This window comes from Schistocerca piceifrons, chromosome X (assembly GCF_021461385.2).
Source record: "Schistocerca piceifrons isolate TAMUIC-IGC-003096 chromosome X, iqSchPice1.1, whole genome shotgun sequence".
NCBI lineage: Eukaryota > Metazoa > Arthropoda > Insecta > Orthoptera > Acrididae > Schistocerca > Schistocerca piceifrons.
The window spans coordinates 377,536,213-377,560,412 of NC_060149.1; the positions used below are offsets into that span (position 1 = coordinate 377,536,213).

General features: G+C 43.2%; 1 protein-coding gene across 1 annotated transcript; it reads right to left on the reverse strand.

The window, feature by feature from the left end:
• Positions 1-309: 309 nt before the first annotated feature.
• On the reverse strand, positions 310-24,119 carry LOC124721301 (protein obstructor-E). The gene is made up of 5 exons (XM_047246210.1): positions 23,966-24,119; positions 12,108-12,317; positions 11,134-11,322; positions 9,239-9,449; positions 310-1,819 (listed from the first exon to the last, which is right to left on the reverse strand). Exons 1-5 carry the CDS (start codon positions 24,006-24,008, stop codon positions 1,636-1,638), a joined length of 837 nt encoding a protein of 278 aa, XP_047102166.1. The 5' UTR covers positions 24,009-24,119; the 3' UTR covers positions 310-1,635.
• Positions 24,120-24,200: the final 81 nt, after the last annotated feature.

Genomic DNA, 24,200 nt, shown 5'->3' on the forward strand with positions numbered 1-24,200 from the left:
ATTAGACTTACAGACAAATTTCTCTTTCGGAGTGTTGCCCCGTGTTTTTCCGTTAAGTGATCCATTCTCATATAGTGATTTATATTCCGTAATAGGTTTTACATCATCTGATGTATTCCGAGCGCCATTCCTTGTGCTGTATGAATAAAGTAACTTGAAATTCACTTCAAAGACAGTAAAAATGTAAACAAAGTAGGGAGTATATTTCACACATTTTATTTACACTGGTAGTAAAGCAAGAAGTTCGTTCATAAAACTAAGCATTGTGGGATAATGTCAGGTAATTTTTATTACATTGAAACACCAAGCTTTGTGTAGAATGATGTTTTATTTACAAAAACGCAAAAGTGACATGCATACACTTCTGTTTGTGGACAGTACACTTGATTTAATGTTAAATAATGTGTAACAACAACCTCAAATAAATGGGAATTTGTATTTGAGCAGACGCTGAATGATAACATTCTTTGAAATCTCAGTTTGTTCTTTTGGAGGGTACAATATACATCGAAAGTCAGCAAGCACACTCACATTCGTATATTCAGTTTACGTATAGGACTTTAGTAATTGTACGTAGAACTTTGCATAATATTGTAAACTAAATTACAAAATCAGTTACATTGACAATAAACTTGTGCACTAATTTCACCAAACTTTTCTGTGGATTTCGGTCTCTCCCGTTCTCAGTCCTCACCATTAAGAAGAAGAAATTCTCGACGGCCGTTTCAACTTCGGGCAGGCGACGACACGCACGGGTAGTCGCCATTCTTTCCAACATACGCTCCACAGGAAAGTGGCGGGAAGGTCCTCCGACACGTGTAGCTCCGGACGTGCTCTTACGTTCACTTTTTAAGTCCCAGGTTCTTGAGTGCCTTCAGGTCTAAGTCACCGTAGTAATCTTCACTGCACATTTTATGTAAAATAAAGGTAATATTACTCGAGCGATTTCGAGACACTGCTCGCAGGTCCTATTTTTCTTTTTTTTCCAAAATGAATTCGTTCACAAACCAGGTTTTTAATAATAATTTTAAGAAGTATACAAGTTAGGACAGTGCCCGGAAGAATGAAACAGTAAATGGACAGTGCCCAGAAGAGTGTAAAAGAGTAAATGCCAGAGTAGTTTTCATCCATCAGAGAAGTTCAGTAGCAAAGGATAATTTCGTGTTAGCGGGAGTCTTTTTGTTCTTAGGAGTTGGTGCCGAACATTTCCGTCACCCGAGAAGGCGGATGCCGAATTAAGAAGTCAGTTTAATGCTACGTACCCATTTTCCAGGCGCTGAAATTTTATCGGAGTCTTATTTGTGGGTAAGTGAATGTTGTAAGAAATATGGCATCAAAAGGAGATGGACAAATTTACGAGTTTATAAGGGGAGAGAGAGGACATCTGCGAAACTGTTCGTCGGTTACAAATAGGGGGGTACGCGGTTTTGGATGTCGGGTGTAGTCTTTTTCAAAAGTATAGTTGCAGGGACAGTGAAGGCTCTACGAGCTTCCGCCTGTGAAACAGTTTCGAAGCGCAGAGAACAGAGAGACCGCTGTGGAGTGTGGCGTACCAGAGTCGGAGTGGCGACGGCGGCTGCGGGGCAGGCGCCGGGTGTGGGGCTGGGGTACGAGTGAGGACAGGGAGCGGCGCGCTTAGGCGGCGTCGGAGGGCCGGCCGGCGACGCCCGGCGCGGGCGGCCTCGGCTTGCCCGCCTTGGGCTGGCCTCCCGCGCGGCTGGACGAGCCGCCGCTGCTGCCGCCGCTGCCGTTGTTCAGGCCCGCCAGCAGCTCGCTCTTGCGGATGCTCTTCAGGTCCAGGTCTCCGTAGTAGTCCTCGCTGTGGGACGCCGTACAGTCGGCTCAAAGCGCATGCATGCACGTGCTCTCCTACCGCGCGGCTCACAATTTATGCTCACACTCGCGATTGTTGTTTTCAATTTCTCGATTACCTTTGGCCGTCATCACACGGGATGTGGAAGCTAACGTGGACTACATCTACATCTACATCTACATTTATACTCCGCAAGCCGCCCAACGGTGTGTGGCGGAGGGCATTTTACGTGCCACTGTCATTATCTCCCTTTTCTATTCCAGTCGCGTATGGTTCACGGAAAGAACGACTGCCGGAAAGCCTCCGTGCGCGCTCGAATCTCTCTAATTTTACATTCGTGATCTCCTCGGTATGTATAAATAGGGGGGAGGAATATATTCGATACCTCATCCAGAATCGCACCCTCTCGAAACCTGGCGAGCAAGCTACACCGCGATGCAGAGCGCCTGTCTTGCAGTCTGCCACTTGAGTTTGCTATACATCTCCGTAACGCTATCACGCTTACCAAATAACCCTGTGATGAAACGCGCCGCTCTTCTTTGGATCTTCTCTATCTCCTCCGTCAACCCGATCTGGTACGGATCCCACACTGATGAGCAATACTCAAGTATAGGTCGAACGAGTGTTTTGTAAGCCACCTCCTTTGTTGATGGACTACATTTTCTAAGGACACTCACAATGAATCTCAACCTGGTACCCGCCTTACCAACAATTAATTTTATATGATCATTCCACTTCAAATCGTTCCGCACGCATACTCCCAGATATTTTACAGAAGTAACTGCTACCAGAGTTTGTTCCGCTATCATATAATCATACAATAAGGATCCTTCTTTCTATGTATTCGCAGTACATTACATTTGTCTATGTTAAGGGTCAGTTGCCACTCCCTGCACCAAGTGCCTATCCGCTGCAGATCTTCCTGCATTTCGCTACAATTTTCTAATGCTGCAACTTCTCTGTATACTACAGCATCATCCGCGAAAAGCCGCATGGAACTTCCGACACTATCTACTAGGTCATTTACATATATTGTGAAAAGCAATGGTCCCATAACACTCCTCTGTGGCACGCCAGAGGTTACTTTAACGTCTATAGACGCCTCTCCATTGAGAACAACATGCTGTGTTCTGTTTGCTAAAAACTCTTCAATCCAGCCATGCAGCTCGTCTGATATTGCGTAGGCTCTTTCTTTGTTTATTAGGCGACAGTACGGAACTGTATCAAATGCCTTCCGGAAGTCAAGGAAAATGGCATCTATCTGGGAGCCTGTATCTAATATTTTCTGGGTCTCATGAACAAATAAAGCAAGTTGGGTCTCACACGATCGCTGTTTCCGGAATCCTTGTTGATTCCTACAGAGTAGGGTTTCCAGAAATGACATGATACGCGAGCAGAAAACATGTTCTAAAATTCTACAACAGATAGATGTCAGAGATATAGGCCTATAGTTTTGCGCATCTGCTCGACGACCCTTCTTGAAGACTGGGACTACCTGTGCTCTTTTCCAATCATTTGGAACCTTCCGTTCCTCTAGAGACTTGCGGTACGCGGCTGTTAGAAGGAAGGAAGTTCTTTCGCGTACTCTGTGTAAAATCGAATTGGTATCCCGTCAGGTCCAGTGGACTTTCCTCTGTTGCGTGATTCCAGTTGCTTTTCTATTCCTTGGACACTTATTTCGATGTCAGCCATTTTTTCTTTTGTGCGAGGATTTAGAGAAGGAACTGCAGTGCAGTCTTTCTCTGTGAAACAGCTTTGGAAAAAGGTGTTTAGTATTTCAGCTTTACGCGTGTCATTCTCTGTTTCAATGCCATCATCCCGGAGTGTCTGGATATGCTGTTTCGATCCACTTACTGATTTAACGTAAGACCAGAATTTCCTAGGATTTTCTGTCAAGTCGGAGGAGGACGAGTTTTATGACGTCATAACATCGAATTCGAGGCCCGTGAAAAAGGCCGTGGCGCGTATGTCATAGCACGTGACAATGCAGGTCTTACGAGTGCCAGCAGCCGTCTCCGGCGGGGAGCAAAAAACTATTTCAGACGAGTTGACTGCGCGTTTAAAGGCACGCGAGCCCTCGATAACACAACGACAAAGTTAGGACATTCACCTCTTCAATCACATACTGATTTCCCTAGGCCCTGCACAGAGCCGAGTGTTCGCGATGTTTAGCGGACGAGTCGACTAGTGTGATGTCACGAGTTCGTTGCGGGGCCTGTGTTTCTCGTGGGCCCCGGTGACATTTCACGCTGTGTAGCATTCACGTGCGTGAACAACACATTAAGTCCCATCGGATATTGTCGAAATATCAACCAATAAACTTCTGGATCGGTCTCTACCCAACACGAATGCAGCTCATCAAAGTTAAAGTGGCCTATTTTGCGGTTTTTGTATAAAATCTTGCAAACTATGAAAATGTTCTGCTTGAAAGCATCGGCACATCGCAGATGTATAAAAACGCGTCATTTCTGGCAAGATTCGTTATAGCTAAAGGTCGGGAACAAAAAAAATCTCAAGGTGTCTTGCTGGAGCAATTTCTGTGTTCGTCTCCGCAGCTGATGTAGAGACGAACTTGGAACATGTGGAGACTATCAACTTAGAAAAACGAATTTTGATGACACTGTGTCCCGTTCACAAGCAGCATAGCTGTCAGTGTGTCGGTTTCTCCATTTCAGAACCTATGTTTCATTTTAAAATTTTGAATATAGCTGCTGTTCAACAACAATGAATGAGAATGAATGATCTGAGAAAATCAGCCAATCAGTTGCAGGTATAAGGGTTTATTAAGAGCCCTTGACCATGGTTTCAACGACTGTAAAATTGTCTTCTTCAGAAGTACATGCCGGCTGCGGTGGCCGAGCGGTTCTAGGCTCTTCAGTCCGGAACCGCGCGACTACTACGGTCGCAGGTTCGAATCCTGCCTCGGGTTTGGATGTGTGTGATACCCTTAGGTTAGTTAGGTTTAAGTAGTTCTAAGTTCTAGGGGACTTCTGACCTCAGATGTTGAGTCCCATAGTGCTCAGAGCCATTTGAATCATTTCGAAGTACATGGACGCGTAAAATCACATATTGGCGACGACACATTTCAGAGAAAAGAAACGTCAAGTTACATGGTATGTGTAACCATCGCATGACAACAGCCACATACGGGTTGTTGCACTGCCTTTAATTCCACGTATATTTTAATGTGAAGACTTTTACGCTTGGCCCAGCTCCAATGGGAATGTTTTTTAATGTATTTTATTTGGTTTTACTGATGGTCACACGTACCATGTTACTTCGCATGAGCTGCTTTGATCTGAAATTTATCGTCGCCAATATGTAATTCTACGTGTCCATGTACTTCTGAAGAAGACATTTTTACAAATATTGAAACCATGGCCAAGTGTTGGTAATAAACCTTTATACCTGCAACTGGTTGGCCGATTTTTTCAAATCATTCACTACGTTCAGTTCCTGGTTGGATATATTATTTTAACTTGCCTCGAATGTTCTAAACGTGGTTTGCTTTCCCAATATGCGATCAATGATGTTTTGTCAAGGAGGAAATGGAATATTACGGAAGTCAATCTCTTCGTCGCATGTTACTTTATTAAAATTGACTGTCGTTTTCAGGTTTACATTTATCGTCAGATCTAAAAATTACAGCAGCGACGTATAGGCGCTAAGTCCGTTTGAACCTGGTGAGCGCCTTTTAATCTACTGATGCCTCCGTAGTATTCTTCGGGATATTCTCCGGTAATAAAGTTAACGCAATTACTTGAGGCGTGTCCATTTTCGGAAGCAAGAGGTGTGTGTCTTGGTACACAAGATGTAGCCGTAACTGCTGGAGAGTGCTACGTCGCGGACCACAACTGGCGAACACATCCAGTGTGATAAGTTTCTGAGTGTTCACCGACTGCGATGAAAATATCATTTACATCCACGTCCCATGTGAGGAAAGCTTTACTCAGATACCTTTCAATCGCGAGAGCTGACGCTGCGTTTATCATCGTAACCTGAAGTGTAACATACATCACAGCTAATGTTCGGATATTTTCCGAAGGGAATTTTTCACTGATGCAGGCGCCGCAAATCGCTGGAAAGTGCATAGGAGAGGGAATTTTTTTTATCGTGGCATTATAATCCGTTCTAATCGCAGACGGAATGTGGGAAGGGTGATAGGTGTGAGAGTTACCACTAATCTAATTTCTGTACAGGTGATATATCTATGGGACTGCAAAATATTCGTAAATTCCGATTTACATACAAGTTCTTACAATTTTATACACTAGTTTTCGTTAGATATTTTCCTTAAGTGTCCGAGCGAGAGTCAATTAAGCCTGTGGCTCTTCGCGTTACCCTTCTTTGGCATACCTCACACTTGCAGATTATTCCACTATAGGTCGCAGAAGAATTATACTAGCAATATCTTTCATGAAAACTGCAATTTGCTGCTACCATGCAAGTTGTGTTTCGTATTCCCACATAGTAACTTCCAGGTATATCGCCGGGATTATTTCTTTGGCTAGTGTACTAGCGATTTCCTCCCCAGTCTGAGCTTGTGTTCCGTGTCAAATAAAATCGCACGTTAAATCCTAATCATCCTTACTTCCTATATATTTTCAGACATGACTAACTACAGTTATGATTCCTCGATCGTATACTCTAAGGTTAACTCATAAATACGTTTCGTGAAATTCACAACTTCACATTTCTCTATACTAAGAGTGATTTGCAAATCTTTCCACCAGGCTGATACGTTTCCGAACTCTGATCAGACTTTACTTCAGCTTTTTTAGAGTATAACGCCTTCTCATTGATAACAGCGTCATCTGTGAAAATTTTATGGGAGAAAGTAACTCTAAGTCTTTATTACAATATAGCACTAAACAATACTGGCACTCTCACACTACCGGTTCTCTTTATAATAAGGCATCGATTGCGTCTCTGAGTCAACAAATTGGAACATCTTTCACTCTTATCTGAATTCGTCAGAAAATGCAGCGAACCAATTCCGTCTTAGAAGTTTCCGTTATGTACTACGAACGAATTGTATTTCACCACAAATTGTGAGCCGCACGCTAGCGTATTTGTTAGTAGGAACACACATTTATAAATTTAGTTCGAGTGAGAGAATTATTAATAAATCACACATTTTAATGCTAGTATTTGCTTCAAGAGCTGTGAATTCATAGATGTGCAAAGAAAAGACAGCATGCTACTTTATACATCGTTCATCTCATGTTTTTAGTGAATGTGTTTAATAGTTTTTGCCCTTTTTGTAGTGAAATATTAGCAGGATATAAAAGTACCATGTTACTTGGTAGGTTTTACTTCTGAAAGTTAACGAAGAAGTGTGATCAGTTTTAGAAAGTGCGAAAGTTACCTTAAAGTGTAATTTAAAAATAGATTGAAGACACAACTATACCAAATACAAACAGAGATGGACAGGTTGCATTATAGTAACATTTTAACACAAAATAGTATATAAACATGAGAGTTAAAAATTCAACTCAGCAGATTGCAGTAAAATGAATTTTCTTTCCACTTTTTAAGATTGGAATCTTAATACTGGAGTTGTGGAACAATAAAAGTTTTTTGCTAATAAAATTAATAGATGAAATAGGACCTACTTTTTTGTAACGAATATAATGAACAAAAACATTCTCATAAAAGTTATCTCATTAGTTAAATAAAGATTTAATGGGCCCTGAGACCAATAAAAAGGCATTTTTGTTAATTTTTTCTGTTTTTATCCGAAACCGTTGATGATACCTGTCTTCTACTACTTGTATCGTAAAATACAAAAACTTCTTCGGTGTCCAAAGTATATGCCATAATGCGCGGCATAGAAAAAATATTGTTTCTTGAGGCTAGTTTATCAAGTTCCTAGTTGCTCTAATAACGGTATCCTCGACACAAATAATTAAACTGTTAACTTCTAATAGCTCTAAAAATACATTATTTTAAGGTGTCAGACACGCTTGAAAATTATAGTAATCAGGGCGAAATGGTGTTTTTTCTTAAAAAGAGGTTATATTTGTTGAAGAAAAAAATCTCTTTGGAGGATGCCCTACTGAATTTATTCTACCTCAGCGCAGTTGCTTGAAAGTTGTCAACAGAATTGCGTGCTGCTACTGGCTATGAGGGTGAAACAAGTTTCAGGAAGAATTTCCGTTAGTATACAAAAGTAATTTCTGTGGATATGGTTACGATAAGTCAAGCAACAAGTCATTAATTTAGCTACTATTACCGTGGAAATAACAGTTTTGTAGAGTGATGCATAGTCAGAAAAAAGAAAACTTCACGAGAAGTTCGGCGCTCTTTTTACCATTTGTCTGTTTCACTTGATCTATAAGTTTGCATTTCTTTGCTGTACGAGTTACCGGAATCTTATTAGTCAACATTATTAATAATAATTTCTTAAATTTAAAGACGGAGGCAGTTATCTTTGCTGCTTATAGATTTTTTTCTGTCCAAAGGAGTCACAAGTTTTGACACTTTCAGTTTACAATTTCCATGTGCCAAATTGTTAATGATTTCTTCAATAATTGAATCCTTTGTCCCACTATATACACTGTCCTCTGCGTGCACTATAATTTTCTTTCTATTTTTGTATAACGTGGCTGACTTTGTACGGTCATGTTAAATGTACCCCACTTTCTTTAATGATGCATATGAAAGTTTCACCTGCTCTCGTAGCTATCAAATGCTTTTGTAGTATTTATTTTTCGTACCAGACACCATTCTGAAACACTAGGCAAATGAACTTCGCAATGTATGGCCCTAAGTGCTTACTCCAGACAATCTTACGGCTGATGCTAGACACCTTCAACATGGATAATCTTTTGATTCACATAGTGTAGCATCCACACTGAAGTCCTGTGAAAGTTCTTTCACTACTGTGATCAATTTTAAATTTACTGTGAGTTTTGTAGAAGTCTAAAAACTGTCTAGTTAATCTGGTTGGTGTCATTTTCTTAATACGCACATAGCATTTTAACCTGAATTTTTATGTGCGAAAACATATTGGTATACTTTTTAATTTCCTTATCTCTGCTTAGTCGGTTTGCTCCTTATTCACTGTAATTACGGCCTAAAATATTCCTGATTACTCTTCGTTTCCTCTTTCGTCTCTCTTTCTGTTTAAAATAAGTGTTTCGGTCCAGCTTAAATATTTGAACTTAGTAATAATTCGGCTTTTTTTTTACCGAAATGACTCCTTTCAGCTACGAAGTATAAAAATATGGCGTTCCGTGCAGAGAGAAGTGTCATTCTGCAAGTACTATGTGCAGAAATACTTCAGCTAAATGACGCGTTTCGTTATCACTTTGCATTCGCCTGTGCTCTTATCCTTGGTAAGTTGTAACAACATGTCGAAATCTGGCAGAGATATATTTATCTTTTACTAAACCTTGCGAATCACAAATTTAGGTTACTCACCATCCGGGAACATCTTCAGGGTCCTCACAGTTGCCCGAGCCGTCGGAGTCTCCGATCTTGAAGACAGTGCCGATGGGACATCCGTACTCACGGGCCACGCCCTCCAAGCAGACGTAGTATTTTCGGCAGTCTTCGGGATGAGCGTGCCTCGAGAAAGATCCCGCGTTCGCAAGTTCTCCTGGCGCCGGGCAGTTGAATCCGTTTGCCACTTCTGCAACACACACATCTCAGTTTCTTACCTTCCCTGCAACAGGCAACGCGTAGCGCGTCATATGCTTCCTGGACTTCATCGACATACTCCTTGCTTCTGTGTCGTTGACACTGGATCAAGTGACAGTCGGTCAAGACACACCATACTTATTTTAACTTATTGCCACTCTGAACAAACACAGAGATCAAGAATTTCAGGTCACGTAATCGAACTTGGCTTTTCAGGAATAGGGTTGGGTTGGGTTGTTTTGGGGAAGGAGACCAGACAGCGAGGTCATCGGTCTCTCGGATTAGGGACGGACGGGGAAGGAAGTCAGCCGTGCCCTTTCAGAGGAACCATCCCGGCATTTGCCTAGACCGATTTAGGGAAATCACGGAAAATCTAAATCAGGATGGCCGGACGCCGGATTAAACCGTCGTCCCCCCGAATGCGAGTCCAGTGTGCTAGCCACTGCGCCACCTCGCTCGGTTTTCAAGAATAAAAAGACAATATTTTGATATTATCATCTGAGGTGGAGCTGATGGATGTTGTTATTTTACAGTCTGTGCACGAAAAATGATATCAACAAACTCTGAGGATTTAACGTACCGTCGACGGAGAGATCATTAGAGATGGAGCCCGGTCTCGGGTTTGGGAAGGATGGGAAACGAAATCGTTCATGTCTCTGTAAGCGATTTAGGGAAATCACGAAGAATTTGAATCTGTATGGCTAGACGGGGTTTTGAACCGCCGCCCTCGCGACAGAATTTAAACGTTGCCAAGTAGGTGAGTACATGGCTTTCCTCCTATCAAGATGAGTTAAACTGTGTGGGACGTAAGTTGTCGTGGAATTTTAAAATCATGTTTACTGGCTTCGATAGGCTCTAAACTCCAATTCTCTCCTCTCTCTTCTCCCCAACAACCATTTTTTAAGCACGGTCGCCGGAGATCACCGACCTCCAGAAGTCATTCTCAGTGTACTCCTCAATACGTGGCACCTGTGCAGTGATAACATTATGTTGCAGAATATGCTGACATTTTATTAACATCCACCAGAATACATTAACTCGTACGCCAGGCTGGCAATGCACATAGATGTGTCTAATGGGATTGTAGGAGGAATTTTCGTTCATGAAATGAAACAGATGATCAGTATTATGCTCTGTTGTATGTGTATATTAGTGAGTTTCACAAAGTCTGTCCCAGTTTACCGAAAAGAAAGGACAAGTCACCGATAAAGAATCTTCCCGTTTGAAAAATTGTTGCATTTAACACATACGAGTGAAATGTGTTGAGGTGGAGCAGGACTGTTAGCTACTACGATGTATTTAACTATTCAGTACTTAAAGCAGAGAGGGGAGATTCAGCGTTCAAATGAAGTTATAACAAGGAAAAAACATTTGAGATACGTAAAGAGTCCAACAGATTTCCTTTCGTTCCTGTTTGTATCCGGTGTCTGCAAAGTGTGAGGGAGCACGACATTTGGTAATGCCGTGGTTAAGAGCTCACTCGAAGCCAGTATGACAAAGTGATAACAATATGGGGAGGCAATATTATAAATAAGTCCTTGTAAACGTGTTACCTCGATCCTCTGCGAATATCTGTTACAAAGTGAGAGTGCTTCATTGTGTGGACCATTATAGCTGAGCGGCGTTCGCAGTGAGTTTGTTGTGAGGTTATGTTAGAATTGCATGGTAGCACTGACCTTCGATCTTGCATTCTGGCACTTGGTCGGCCCACATGCAGACACGCGCATCACGGTCGTATGCGAGTCCCGGTGAGCACTGGTAGCGGCTTGCTTCTCCGTTCCAGCAGTTCCAGAAGACGTCGCATTTGGCCTCGTCGGGGAAGATTCCGTACAGGCGCGGGCAGTGAGGTGCGCTGATTGGTGGTTCTAAGAACATCGATACAAAAGGTGCTCCAGATAAACTTAAAAACTTAGAGCCTGATACGCATAGTATAACAAAATTCAGCAAGTTTTCATGGCCGTTGTCACTGAAAGTAATGTCTTCTCAGTGACTGGGTCGCGTCATATTCATCTTCAACTTCTTGAGATTCGTCGTTCAGCTGTAATTTTCGTCGAAAGTCCTCTGGTATCCCCAGATGACTGAACACTGAACCGAGTGATCAACCACCTGCGGACGTCTGAAGATTATTGACGAAGATCCCTGGAGAGGGGTTGGAACGCCGAGTTTGGAGAAGAAGTTGAAGAGGAATATGAGGTGGTCCTATCATCCAGGAGAATTTAAGTTCAACATATACGGAAAATATAATATATAGTCCTGCGTCAGTCAGCTTTGTGACTGTCGCAGAATTATACTTCTTTCATTTTAGTCAACAGTCGTGGTCCTCGCACCTTAGTCTATAATGGATATAATTGTTATTCAACGTATAATATTAATTGCGGTATTCAAACGTTTCAGTTTCGTCACATCGAGTCACGTTACTAAAGTGACAATTTTGGTGCTTAAATACAGCGAAAATCTAGGAATTTGCTAGTATGACATAGCCTGACAATCTAGAAGATTCGATAGGAAAACGAGAAGAATTAAGAAACGTTATCATTGTCGTTTTTTGTGTTGAACTGTCTTACTTTTGCGATTGTCTCAAGCGACAAAACTACTTTTTAATTCCTCTAATAGTTCTAAACAATGTAAGAAGTGTCACTGCATTACTCACCGAGTTGCGTGCGCTCGTTACACTCGACGTTGTGGATATAGTCGCAGTTCTCGGTCAGGAACTTCGAGTCGGTAGCGTCGAAAGCCAGTCCGTTGCCGCACGTCTTCAGCTCCGCGACGCCGTTGTCACATTTCCAGTATTTGTCGCACGACCGACTGTGTGGGTAGAATCCGTAGTCGTCCGGACACTTGAAGCTCTCCTGGGCGGTAACTGTAATCATAAGAAGAATGCTGTTACAGACTGCAATCGCAGTCAAGAAAGGGTATTTGTAAAGATTAAGCTTTATGTTATACGAAGAATGGGCCTCTGTTGCACATTTCTCTATGTGGATGACTAGGAATACTTCAAAACTAGGTGCTTCGTAAACTGGTGGTAGTCGACGAGGTATTAGACGAGGTTTTGTGCATTGAAAGTATGAAGGAGGTAGCATTAGGGTTTAACGCCACGTCGACGACGGCGCCGTTACTGACAAAGCACAAGCTAGAAATGAAGAAATCGACCAAGGAATCATGCCGGCATTTGCCTCACGATATTTAACGAATCCACACAAAAAATAAATCTGGATTTCAGGCGAGGATTTGAACTGTCGGAAGTACTGAGGTGTGACGCTCGTTCCATGATTACATTTCGCTGTCGATTGAAAATGACTGAGGATAGTGTTTTGATACTAATTTCTTTCTATTACACGGATTACATGAGGTATTTTATTTTTAAACTTGGAAGCGCCAACTATCTGAATTTAACACCTAATATAAGATTGAAAAGTATGGTGCTGTAGCTTCCACAATTTCCAGGAAAATCCTTTGCTGAGTTGAGTTGCTGTTGAAAGGAGCCTTGAGAGTGATGGTGAAAGGCTGATCGAGTGCAGTTGTGGTACTTGTGGCTCATAGGGTCGATAGGTTTGTTTAGGCGCAAAAATGGAACATTTCTATCGCATACTGTTCAAGATAGGGCTTACTTGAAACTGCCTAAACTTTTCTAGGTGCGATCGGAACAACCGCAACAATGTTGGTGTCTGCTTTAGGAGCGTAAGGAAGTCCCGATCCAACAGTGTTCAAACTAACAGGCACAAGCATTTCATGCCAAGAATCCTATCTCCTACATACCTGTGTCGCAATGATATTCTACCTACATCGAAGTTGTTCACTCCAAATGTTGTTGTGACAATCTGGTTAGGCTTTGCTTCGACTTGATAATTCTCTAATGATCGAAACCGTTAGCACTGAGCATAAAAATAAACAGCTGATGGTCATGTGCAATGAAGTTTCACAATTCTAGCTCCAACATCATTAGGAGCATTGAAGGGTGTTTTAGCCACGTCACACCAGCGTTACAGTCGGAGACTGCTTCGGCAAATTATGCAGAACACCACGAGTGTAGATGTTTAAACTACGCGTTTCAGGAACTTCGTCAGCGGAATCTAAAGCTTTTTCAGTATCAAAAGTTTCAAGATTTGTTACTGTGCGTTACAATTTGGTATATTTGTAAGAGACGATTGCAATACAGCTAGTTTTAATTTCACATTTTCTATGCTTTTTTGAAAATGTTTTGCATATACAAAGCATGTCCTTCTCAGCCACCGATACAGATGTGTCGGAACGAAATTCGTGTTAATGAGCTTTTGACATCATTCTTTCACTGAAAATTATACTTTTTCCGAATGGAATGATCGAAAGGTACAGTTTGCTTCACAGACTCTGAATATGAATTTCGAGTATGGTGGAAATAATCTCTCAGTTTGAAGACTAGGAACCGTGTAAACTGAGAAGTAAAAACGAATAAATTAAAATGCCACTTGCAGGCAGACGATACATATTCTCGGACCCGAACAACACAGATGCTCAGAGATGTTGCAGCACATTATAAGCGGAGCTGAAGTATCTAGCGTTTTACCGCGTTTCTAGTCAGTGATGTTCCTCAAATTTCATTGTAAGCTAATCGCCCTAAGCCAGTTACTTACACCACTAACTGTTGGTCACGTAACTTTGTTGATGTAATTAACTTTTGTGATATGGACTTACTGGCAGATCAAATTTGTATGACGGACGAAGACTCGAACTCGGGACCTTTGCTTTCGCGGATAAGTGCTCTACCATCTGAACTACCCAAGTACGACGAACGACCCTTCCTCACAGCCTTAATTCCGCCAGTAGCTATTTTCCTACCGTCCAAACTTGGCAGAAGCTCTTCTGCAGACCTTGCAGAACTTTTGTGACGCTTTACTACATTTTATAGTGTAAAGAAGGTATTCGTGTTTTGAAGGTTAATTTGATCAGAGAATACTCTTAATGAAACTCGGTTGCTACTAATCTATGACTGTGAATCCTTCGTGACGCTACCCGATCACTGATTTCTTCCTGAAATGTTATCCTACGTTTTTTTCACGAAAATATAGCGAAGCAAATCCGTGGTGTAGAACACGAGCGTTGTGGCGGTCGAAGGGAAGGAAGATCTTTATTTCTGAATGCGGTGGTAAAAAAAATAAAAAATAAAAAAAAATAAGAAAAAGTTCTAGCGTTATCGCAGGGTCGTGGAAACGCTATAGTCTTCTCCTACATGCGAGTGAACTTTCGTAAACTGTTTAATTTTTTTCTGCGCATTTTAAATGCACATCTCCTTTGGTTGGCTAGTGATGAGAGACTGGACCCGCATTCTGGAGGATGGAGGTTCAAATCTCCATCGAGCTATTCTTATTTAGGTTTCCACGGTTCCCCTAATTCGCTTACGGGACGATTCCTTTGGAAACGGTGGGTCCGATTTTCCCTCGTCATCCTTTCCCAAACCGAGCTTGTGTTCCACCTATGATGGCCACGTCCTCGGCTGGGCGTTAAATATTTATCTTCTTTCGTTGTCGAGTGAAAGCCCCAAAACAGGAAGTGTGAAACAGCGAGTGAGAAGTTATATCGATGATTCACTTCTGTAAGAGTTTAGCGATATATCAGTTCTGTGTATGCAACAAAATACAATAATTTTATTTATTGCGTTTCCATGCTCTTGGAAGCGAAGCAGGAAAGTAGTTGCATGGAAGTTATGCGATTAACAGCTGGGGGCAAACTTTTGTATTTGACGCTTTTTCAGCTGTCACTTTTACAGTTTGTTTTATCAAGCATCTTATCATTTGGCCTGATGAGGTCGAGTACACCCTGATTCGAGATCTTTCCCATAGCGAAAAACCTTAGATGGATACCAGGAATCGTACCGATGACCTCTACGTTAGTAGCCAAGAACGCTGGTCACTTGACCACGGAGGCAGTCTGTGTGGAGCCGGCGGCTGCCGGGGAGCGAGAACGAGGGAGTGCGTCTCGTGAAGGGGTTGACCTTCGGCCTAGCCAAGGCCGCCGACTGTTTCCGGTTTCACTCACATTCGTAGCCTTCCACACCTTTTTCCTCGGCGCCATGGTACAGATCTAAAAAAAATCACAAGGAAGCCGGTGCTTATTCGCCTTCTAAACTCTGATACTAACTAGCATAGCGACTAAGTTTCAGGCTATACAAGCAAACGTCCAGGGTTCGACTCTCAGTTAGACGTAGAATATTTTCCGATAATTAATACGCTGACTTCCAAAAGCGTTAAATCTATGTCAGATAACCTGTCGTGGTTTATATTCCACATTATGCTGTAGACTCCATTACAGCTAGCTGTATGAACCGGTTCTAGCCCATAGGAAGGCATAATATCTCCAATAGGACCATGGCTAGTAAAGCAATTTGGTATTCAAATCCACCTTCAGGTTGAGGATAGCAGTGTTCCAACAACATGATCCACAACATGTATTTCTCCTGCTTGTTAGCTCAGTTTTAGATACTGGAAACTTCGAATAAATACAGAGGTTTGGTGACATGACACTATATTGGAGAAACTGGAGTCGTACAGGGCAAAAACAGATTTAAAAATCTGTATTCTTCTCCTACAACATGTCAAGGAATACTTGGGCTGTTACTGAGACAAGGTGCTGTGTAACAATGTTCCCAAACTTATTCACCTGAGACAACACCCGTCTCGAGTGAACTACGATGTCGATGATGGAACGTCAAATCCGAGGGAAACGAAATTGAGAACCTAACAAAAAGCAAAAAGGCACAGCAGCTAGCTAGTATCTGAGATCTATAATTTTCTTCTTGACTTAAATTTTTAAAAAGCAGCAACTAGTCATTGTGAAAACATGGGGCTGCAAGTAACATGTGCTCGCCCATTAGCAGAATAAAAAGAAATTTTGGCACCAGCATCCAACAGTTACTTATCAGTTGCGTAAATTATTTCAGACCTAGTAGAGTGGTGATTAATACAGCTACATCTTTCGTGAGACGTTCCTAATTTGAGAATAAAATTTAGAGGCGTGTATAACTCTTTAGCGTGTACTAAGCGAGTTGACGTAGTGGTTAAGGCACTGGAGTCTCATTCAGAAGGAGAAAGGAGGGGAGACAGGGGTTTAACGTCTCGTCGATGTCGAGGTTATTGGAGACAGAGCAGAGCGCAAGCCCGGAAGGAGAAAGGATAGGGAAGGATATTGGCGTTGTGATTTCAAAGGAACCATCCCAGCATTTGTCTTAAGCGACTGTGAGAAATCACGGAAAACCTAACTCTGGTTAGCAGGAAGGCGATTTGCACCGCGACCCTCCCGCATACGAGTCCTGTGCGTTACCGCTGCACCACCTTGCCTGGTCACTCGGAAAGAGCGGGTATCAAATTCCTGTTCGGCCATCGCGGTGTAGGTTTTCTGTGGTTTCCCTGAATCGAGTAAGGCGATTGGCGGAATGCTTCCTTTTGCAAGGAAACGGCCGATTAGGTTTTCCAAATGGTTCAAAATGGTTCAGATGGCTCTGAGCACTATGGGACTCAACATCTTAGGTCATAAGTCCCTTAGAACTTAGAACTACTTAAACCTAACTAATTTAAGGACATCACACACACCCATGCCCGAGGCAGGATTCGAACCTGCGACCGTAGCAGTCCCGCGGTTCCGGACTGCAGCGCCAGAACCGCACGGCCACCGCGGCCGGCTAGGTTTTCCATCCTTGGCTCATCCGTTCTCGCGCTCAGCCCCTGATGTTGGCGTCGACAGGACGCTGGACTCAAATCTGCCTTTCTACCTTCTCCCACCAGAAACTGGACAATAGGGTCTAGACTATCATGACGACGAAGTGAATACAAATTTCACGCTTTTGCCTCTTCTCAAGTCTTTACCTGAATCCTCACAGTTTTGTAGGATATTATTCTTCGAATGAGACACACTCTGTCTCTATCTTCTCATTAAATTTCTTTCTACAGGTGAGAAGCACCTGCCTCTGCGCACACTGTGGAAGGAAATCAATGGAGCTCAGATTGACCCGTTCAGAGCTAACGGATATATTTGTCTTTCCTCTCGATGCTGTTGGTGGCTGGGGAAGATCACTAAAAGATTGGCAGTAAAGGCTCAGCCCAGCTACGATGATGCTGTTGTAGCCTCAGTCTTAAGACGCTGGTCTGCATAACTCCTGCAACCTAAGTCCATCTGAACCTGTTTATTGTATTCAAGGCATGGTCACACTATTTTTACTCCTTACACTTCCCTCCAGTTCCAAATGCATTATTCTTTGAAGCCTCAGGATGTGTCCTATCACAATATGAATGAGGATTTCACTTCGGCAGACCATTACATGAATGCTTACAGATATGTATAGGATACTGTACACGGAAAGATACGGAGTAAGTCTCTCTCTTCTAACGCCCTCATGTCTAAAAATAAATTAATCGAGCTCAGATTGTCCTGTTCGGGGGAAACAGGTGTATCTGCTAATCCTTTTAAAAGAATTACGTGTTGGCAATGGTCGTGAAATGATTATCAGGAAGGCTCAGTCAAGCTGGGACAATATGAATTCACACTCTGGCTCAGTGCACCATGGTTCACTACCCACGTTAAACTATAGGTTCTCCTGTAACTGGCTGGCTAAGTCAGTTCAAAGGCTGGAGGAAGACAATGGCATAGCACCTCCAACAGGATCGTGAATAGTAATGCATCTCTTTGCCCCATTTTCTCAGAGCATTTCATGAATTCTTACAAAGTGGATACCGTGCGCAATTATTTCATTCCGCAGGAGAAAAGCTCAGGTCTTTGGAGAGACCAGGTTGACCAGTTCAGAGGTAATGGGAGTATCTACTTTTCCTCTCGGCAGAGCTACCGGCTGGGGAAGGTCGTGATGAGGCTACCAAAAGAGAGACAGTCCAGTTATTCCATGTCTTTCTCGTCTTAACTGGGCCAGACCGGTTTCAGAGCAGAGCAGCACACGACCAGAGATCCACGGCGCGAGCTGAGCTCTGGGATGGCGGCGACAGCCGTTCGCAACCCGGTTTGGAATGCGTGGCCTTGTGCAGGCAGCTCACGCCATTGGTCAAGAACACGCGGCCAACGGCGCTCCTCCTCCGCGATGTGCCTACGTGGCTGCCGCAGTCCATAAGGCAGCCACGCCCCAAACCGCCACGTATCTGCGCTCCGTTCCTTCCATCTACTAAAAGAACCTCGCAGCTCAGGAACTAATGCTTTGCAGTTTTCCCCGAAAACGATCCAAACGTTTTTCTGTCCATGTCAGTCGACATAGCAAATACAATACCGTACCTCATCTGCCGAACCGGGCATTAGACAACACGATTTCAAAGAATTAAAAAAAAAAAAAAATCATACAGAAACTGAAGACCAACCAAAAGGCCACGCCAAACAGTAAATACGTTATACGTAAGAAAAATGTAAGCTGCAAATTGTGCGCATGTAGCATGGAATACGTTGGACAGATCATAAGAATTGTTAAACAACGACGTGAAGAACACAAGTATTACTTTCCTCCCAAGCAGCCAACTAAGTCCGATATCGCCGAAGACTGAGAGCTAAAACGAAATGCGACGATGGTAGTATCTTGGTGCAGGCGCCGAACTTTTGGGACAGTGTAATATGGGAGGCAATCGAGATTACAGTTGCGGATAAATGTATTAACAAGGGCAGAGGCTTTAGTTCGAGTAAAGCGAAAGATACAGCGATAGATTTACTTGAATCACGTCGCAAAACTTACCAGTGCTCCCTCGAATCATAGCTAATGTCTGCTATGCTTTTTTGAGAGAAGGACATCATTGTCTTACGGTATTTTCCTTACAACTTTTTTCACGGTTTGGCATAGCGATTTGGTTGATCTTAAAACAAATTTTTGTGTGACTGTTTCATTCTTTCACTACAATGGTAAACAGTTGCTACGGCGAAGCGAAGAGCGAAGCGTCTCTCCTGCACCATTTGGTTCGAATCTTAACAGCAAGTAGCAGAATCTTCAACATTATAGCTCGACGCTCAGATTGAACTGTAGGTAAATACTGTATTAAGCGCGAAAATTATTCGGTGGTCACGCCGATTTCTTGAGTAGTCACTCAGTTTACAAGTCCTTTAGCTGCGATCCAGTCCATTGTGACTGCATCCGCGTATTGTGTAATAGTGGTAGGCCTACAGATGCTGGTGAACACTCCGTAAGTATCTGGTTTGAAGCCCGAAGTGTATGCAGCGTTCATAAGTGAGCGGGCGATGTATATGGATGGGACTAGGGCAGGGCTGTGTCGACATTCATGCCGTCAGAGCGGGTGCAGATCGGTGCTGGTGTAAGGGCTGAATGCACGAACGAAAGCCGCTCTGGGACCACACCCTGTCGAGAAAGCTGCAGGCTTTCACTTTCCGCATTCCCCGCCATGTTTATTCTCCACTTCTACTGTCATTTACACGCCCTAAACGTTTCATAAGCTACTTCGCACGAGCATTGTTGGCACGGCACACGTGTCGCAAGACAGCGTATTCACAACGAATACGTACAAACTTGTCGGTACCTTATTATGTCATTGCATTGGGTAACAAATGCAATGCTTACGATTTTGTTTTGAGCAGATGGTAGTTAGTTATATCTTTGAAGCGGCACTCCAAAAATATCAGATTCGATGTTTAATGGAACGTAAATGTCTGAACATGGTTTAAGGGCATGAAATGGATCGACTATATACGCTCAGATGTGGGTAAAACAAATGGTTGGCTGCGATCTGCAGTCCGTCTATTACACCTCAAAATATGGGAGCTGTATCAGGTAAGACTTGAGGGTGACAACGATCGTATACAAAGGAGGGCGCTGTGAACGGCCACAGGGGTGTTGACTGGCGAGAGTGTGTAACAGAAATGTCAGAAAATGTTAACTAACGGAACTCGATAACGGGCGCCGTGCATCTCGCGAGAACCATCTCAGAAAACTTCAAGAACCGTCTGTCAGGGCTGGAACTACGAACTTCCTTTAGCCTCCTACTTACCTGTAGCGTAGATAACGCACAGATAAAATAAGGCAAGTAACAGCTCACGATTTGGCGTACGAGCAATCATTCTTCAGCGACTGGAACGGACGAGGCTCTAATATATGGTACAATAAAGCACCCTCTGCGACACACTTCACGATGATATGCAGAGTATAGATGTAGAAAGAAACGCGGTAGGTAAGCGGATGGTATGGTGGACGTCTCGTGCTACACTAAGCGGCAATTTGCATCCGTGTCTGTGCATATCCTTTCCTACAAGCAGTTCTTCCTCAGAAATACGTATAGGCTCTTGTCGGAGCGAGCGTAGCAATTTCTCACACAGTCTCTGCTCATGCGCGAAAAAGGTGGTGCTTTCTAAATCGTCGAAAGTATGCTGTAAACTCCAGACAGTCAGTCTGAAATAATAGTATTCGCTAAGAAGAAATATTGCCCATAAATAAAATGTAAAAACGAAAAGGCTGTAGATGACAATCTGAAGACTAAAGATAACAGGAGATAAACTGTGTTCTCTGTCACATAGCCCCAACGCTTAGGTCAGATACTAACGCCTATATTGCAGTAAGACTGGCTGACTCGATCGCCCTCGCTCCGCAGCTGGGGCACAGCTTCGAGTAGTTCCAACAACACACGAAATTTCATCACGAAGTGAAACCGGTGTTCGACTTTCTTCCGTGTTGGGCAGGGCAATACTTTCACCGAATCGTTACATGGACCGTTTGTAAAGGTCATCGAGTCACTCCCTCTGATGCAACAAGCTGCCACGGCTCGTGCCCGCCTGTCAAGTGACAAGCACAAAGTGCCGACAAAACGAGCTCTTCTGTCATCGGAAAGAATTCGAGAGAGTCACGTACCAGGCCTGCTGCACCACTGCAGGCAGCTTCTGCAGATCTGCGGAGAATGAACTGGGATAAATCGTCGCTCATATTTGTCTGAACCGGAGCGATTGCGAAAATTAGTCGTTTCTGTAGCGTAGTTCTTGAAGCGTTCGAGTATCATACGCTTAAGTCCTTCAGGTACAGCAATCAGGTTTTTAAAGGCTACAGCTGCTGAATTTTCGGTTCAGAAAGGTATTAAAACGACATGGTGCTCCGAATTGGTACTACATGGTGTGGCAATTGTCAAACCTGTTGCCGTAGGCACACTTGCTTATACACAACAAAAAAATTAAATGAATGAAGTTTTTTGCACATCAGACAGACAGCTGCTAGGGTGTTGTGCTACCTAGATACGCACTAACAGCGGAGCTGGAAGAGAAACACGACCTGAATTTCTGTGACCCGCATGTGGGAGAAATTTAACAGCGAGAGTTGTTCCAGCGTGTGGGGCAGTGAAGGGACAGACGAGGAACGGCACGCCTTCGCTTGGGTTTCAAATCAAGACAACAGGATTAGCCACTCCCTGTCAAACCAGCGCTACAAAATCAGATTCACATGCTCTCTAAGCTTAAACTTGAAGGTTGCTATTTGTTATAACGTACGGCAATAAGGCAGCTAAGCAGATGTGAAGCCACGACTGTTAGTATATGTCCTACAAACAGAAACTCTATCTCATAATTGCAAATAGATAACCATAATGGGGCAGCACCAATAACTATTCAATAAAGACGGTCTATAATGATGCCCTATTTTGAGCTTAGCCTGTTTGCTAAGGCAAGCAAGTTAATTTTTCCGTTGCGTGTCACTGGAGACTGTATCTACAACAGACTCTTTCTCTTCATTTCTAAGAAAGAAAGTGAACTATCCTTAGCGGCCCTAAGCCAAAATTTCTGTGTAGAAACGCTCAGTGTATGCATATGTTGTGTCACCTGCTCCAGTATTCAGTTCTAACACCTGCATCCAGTTGAGACATGGCCCAATACTCACCTGGACAACGAAAAAAGCGATCACATTCTAGTCTTATACAGTAATCTAGAACTTATTTTGCGTCGTGAGAAAAATATCATGGAGTTAGTGTACAGTCCAACAGAAATAAATATAAACTTACAATTCTAGCCGTAATTGTTTTAGAAAACACTTTTCTGGACCCGCCTCTTACTGATTCTGTTCCAACTCATCCACAAGCAAGCAGTAAGAAGACTTCAACTCACTTATTACACCCAAGCAAACTGCGAACCCTTTGCAGACAACGCCCTCTTTTCTTCAGTCAAAGCAAGAACTGCGTCGTTTTCTAGAAGTCGGGCTTGCTTAGTGTTATAGTAAGAACACAGTAGAGAGAAAGGCTTCCGGCGACGATTACTGGGTGAACATAAACGTAGTACGTAACTGTCACGATTCGACTTCTCATTTAGAGCTTAACGTAACTGATCTAAAAAAATTCGCTTAGCAGTAGCCAAAGGAAAGGCGTTAGCCTTCTGGGTTGAAATGATCTGACGCGGAAGCTGTCGTTTGTCTTAAGTTGCACCGAAGGCTCTCTTTCTCTCATCAGGAGTCGACGGAGGCCTGGGTGTGTTGCAAAACACGCCGCTTTCGTCTCACACTTTCCCCGGACAATAAAGTGTGCTGCCAGTGATCTACATTCCGGCGGACCGTTCCAGCGATACTTTTTCAAACACTTCCACGCCTATTTCTCTGTCACGCTTGCACAAAACGTTCATTTTTATCTCTGGGTGAAAGTAGACACAGTGTTCCACTTCAGTTGTTGGGCTGGAACGGTTTTGGACACTCGTCGAGGGGAGATGGTAATTAAGCTGTTGAGGCTAGCAAGATCGCTGCAGACTGCAGATATTCTCTGCAAATGACGTTTACTCGATCTTATAATGCTGCATCATTGCGTAAATTAAATGGAGATAATCTACTAACATCTTGAAGCACCGAGCATATCAGTTATGTTCAAAATCACGTATTAGAACGAGAGGACTAAGAATCACAGGTATCTTAGGAATTAAAGGCATAGAGAGTAAACACTTTGGAGTAAACATAAAATTTAAATCAATAGTTACTGTGTGCATTTTTTGAAAAGCTACTTTATGTCCCTCAGAAATGACTTTTATCGGTTTTACTTTCAGTATCCGGGCTCCCATGGTCTCAAAACATTTCCAAGGCAGCCCTTTAAATTTTAGTAAGATACATTAGATACTAGTTAGAAGCTACTTTCGACAGATGGAAGACAACTCTGACACCTGTTGTACTTTGTACTAGAGTAGGCGAGCCACGATATCTGGGAGGTACGGGAAGAGGAGTAGATAAACAGATCTACATTGGCCCATATTACCATCCAGAGATCTGTGGAAGGCCACAAAAACTGTACAGCCGACATTTTTTCCATTTTTTTCCATAACAGACTGGCGAATTTGAATAGATCTTGATAGATTTTCGTCCATAGGACGTAGATCAAACGAAATTAGTATTTTCTTGCTAGACAAAGAATTTAGCGACAACACCCGAAATTCTAACGAAATTTTGAGATACAACATCGAAGCTAATAGCTTAAAGGTTTATAAAACGTCCGAGAACTTGTCGCTGTGTCTAGCTGTGTCTGGTAGGGTGATTGGTAGTGTAGGCAGGCCGGAACACGAGAGCGACAGAGACGATCCGCAGGAAGCACTGGTACGTACCCGCGGCGGCGGCGGCGAGCACTAAGACGCACAGGCGGAGCATGCTGATGCTGAGGGCTGGCGGCACACTGGCTTACTAAAGGCTGCGGCGGCGCGCAGCCCGCTTTATACCCCGGCGCGTGACCTACTCTGACGCGCGACACTTTCACACCAATCTTCCGTTCCGGCCGGCGCGTTTTTATCCGAGTAACCTTCGGCGTGGCGGTGGCGGTGCCGACGCTGGGGGAGGCCCAGG

Coding starts and splice junctions, on each gene's coding strand:
- LOC124721301 (XM_047246210.1), bottom strand. CDS start 24,008: ATGCTCCGCCTGTGCGTCTTAGTGCTCGCCGCCGCCGCCGCGG. Junction 9,450..11,133: donor GCCAGAATGCAAGATCGAAG/GTCAGTGCTACC, acceptor TGTGTGTTGCAG/AAGTGGCAAACGGATTCAAC. Junction 1,820..9,238: donor CCTGAAGATGTTCCCGGATG/GTGAGTAACCTA, acceptor GGCGTCCCACAG/CGAGGACTACTACGGAGACC.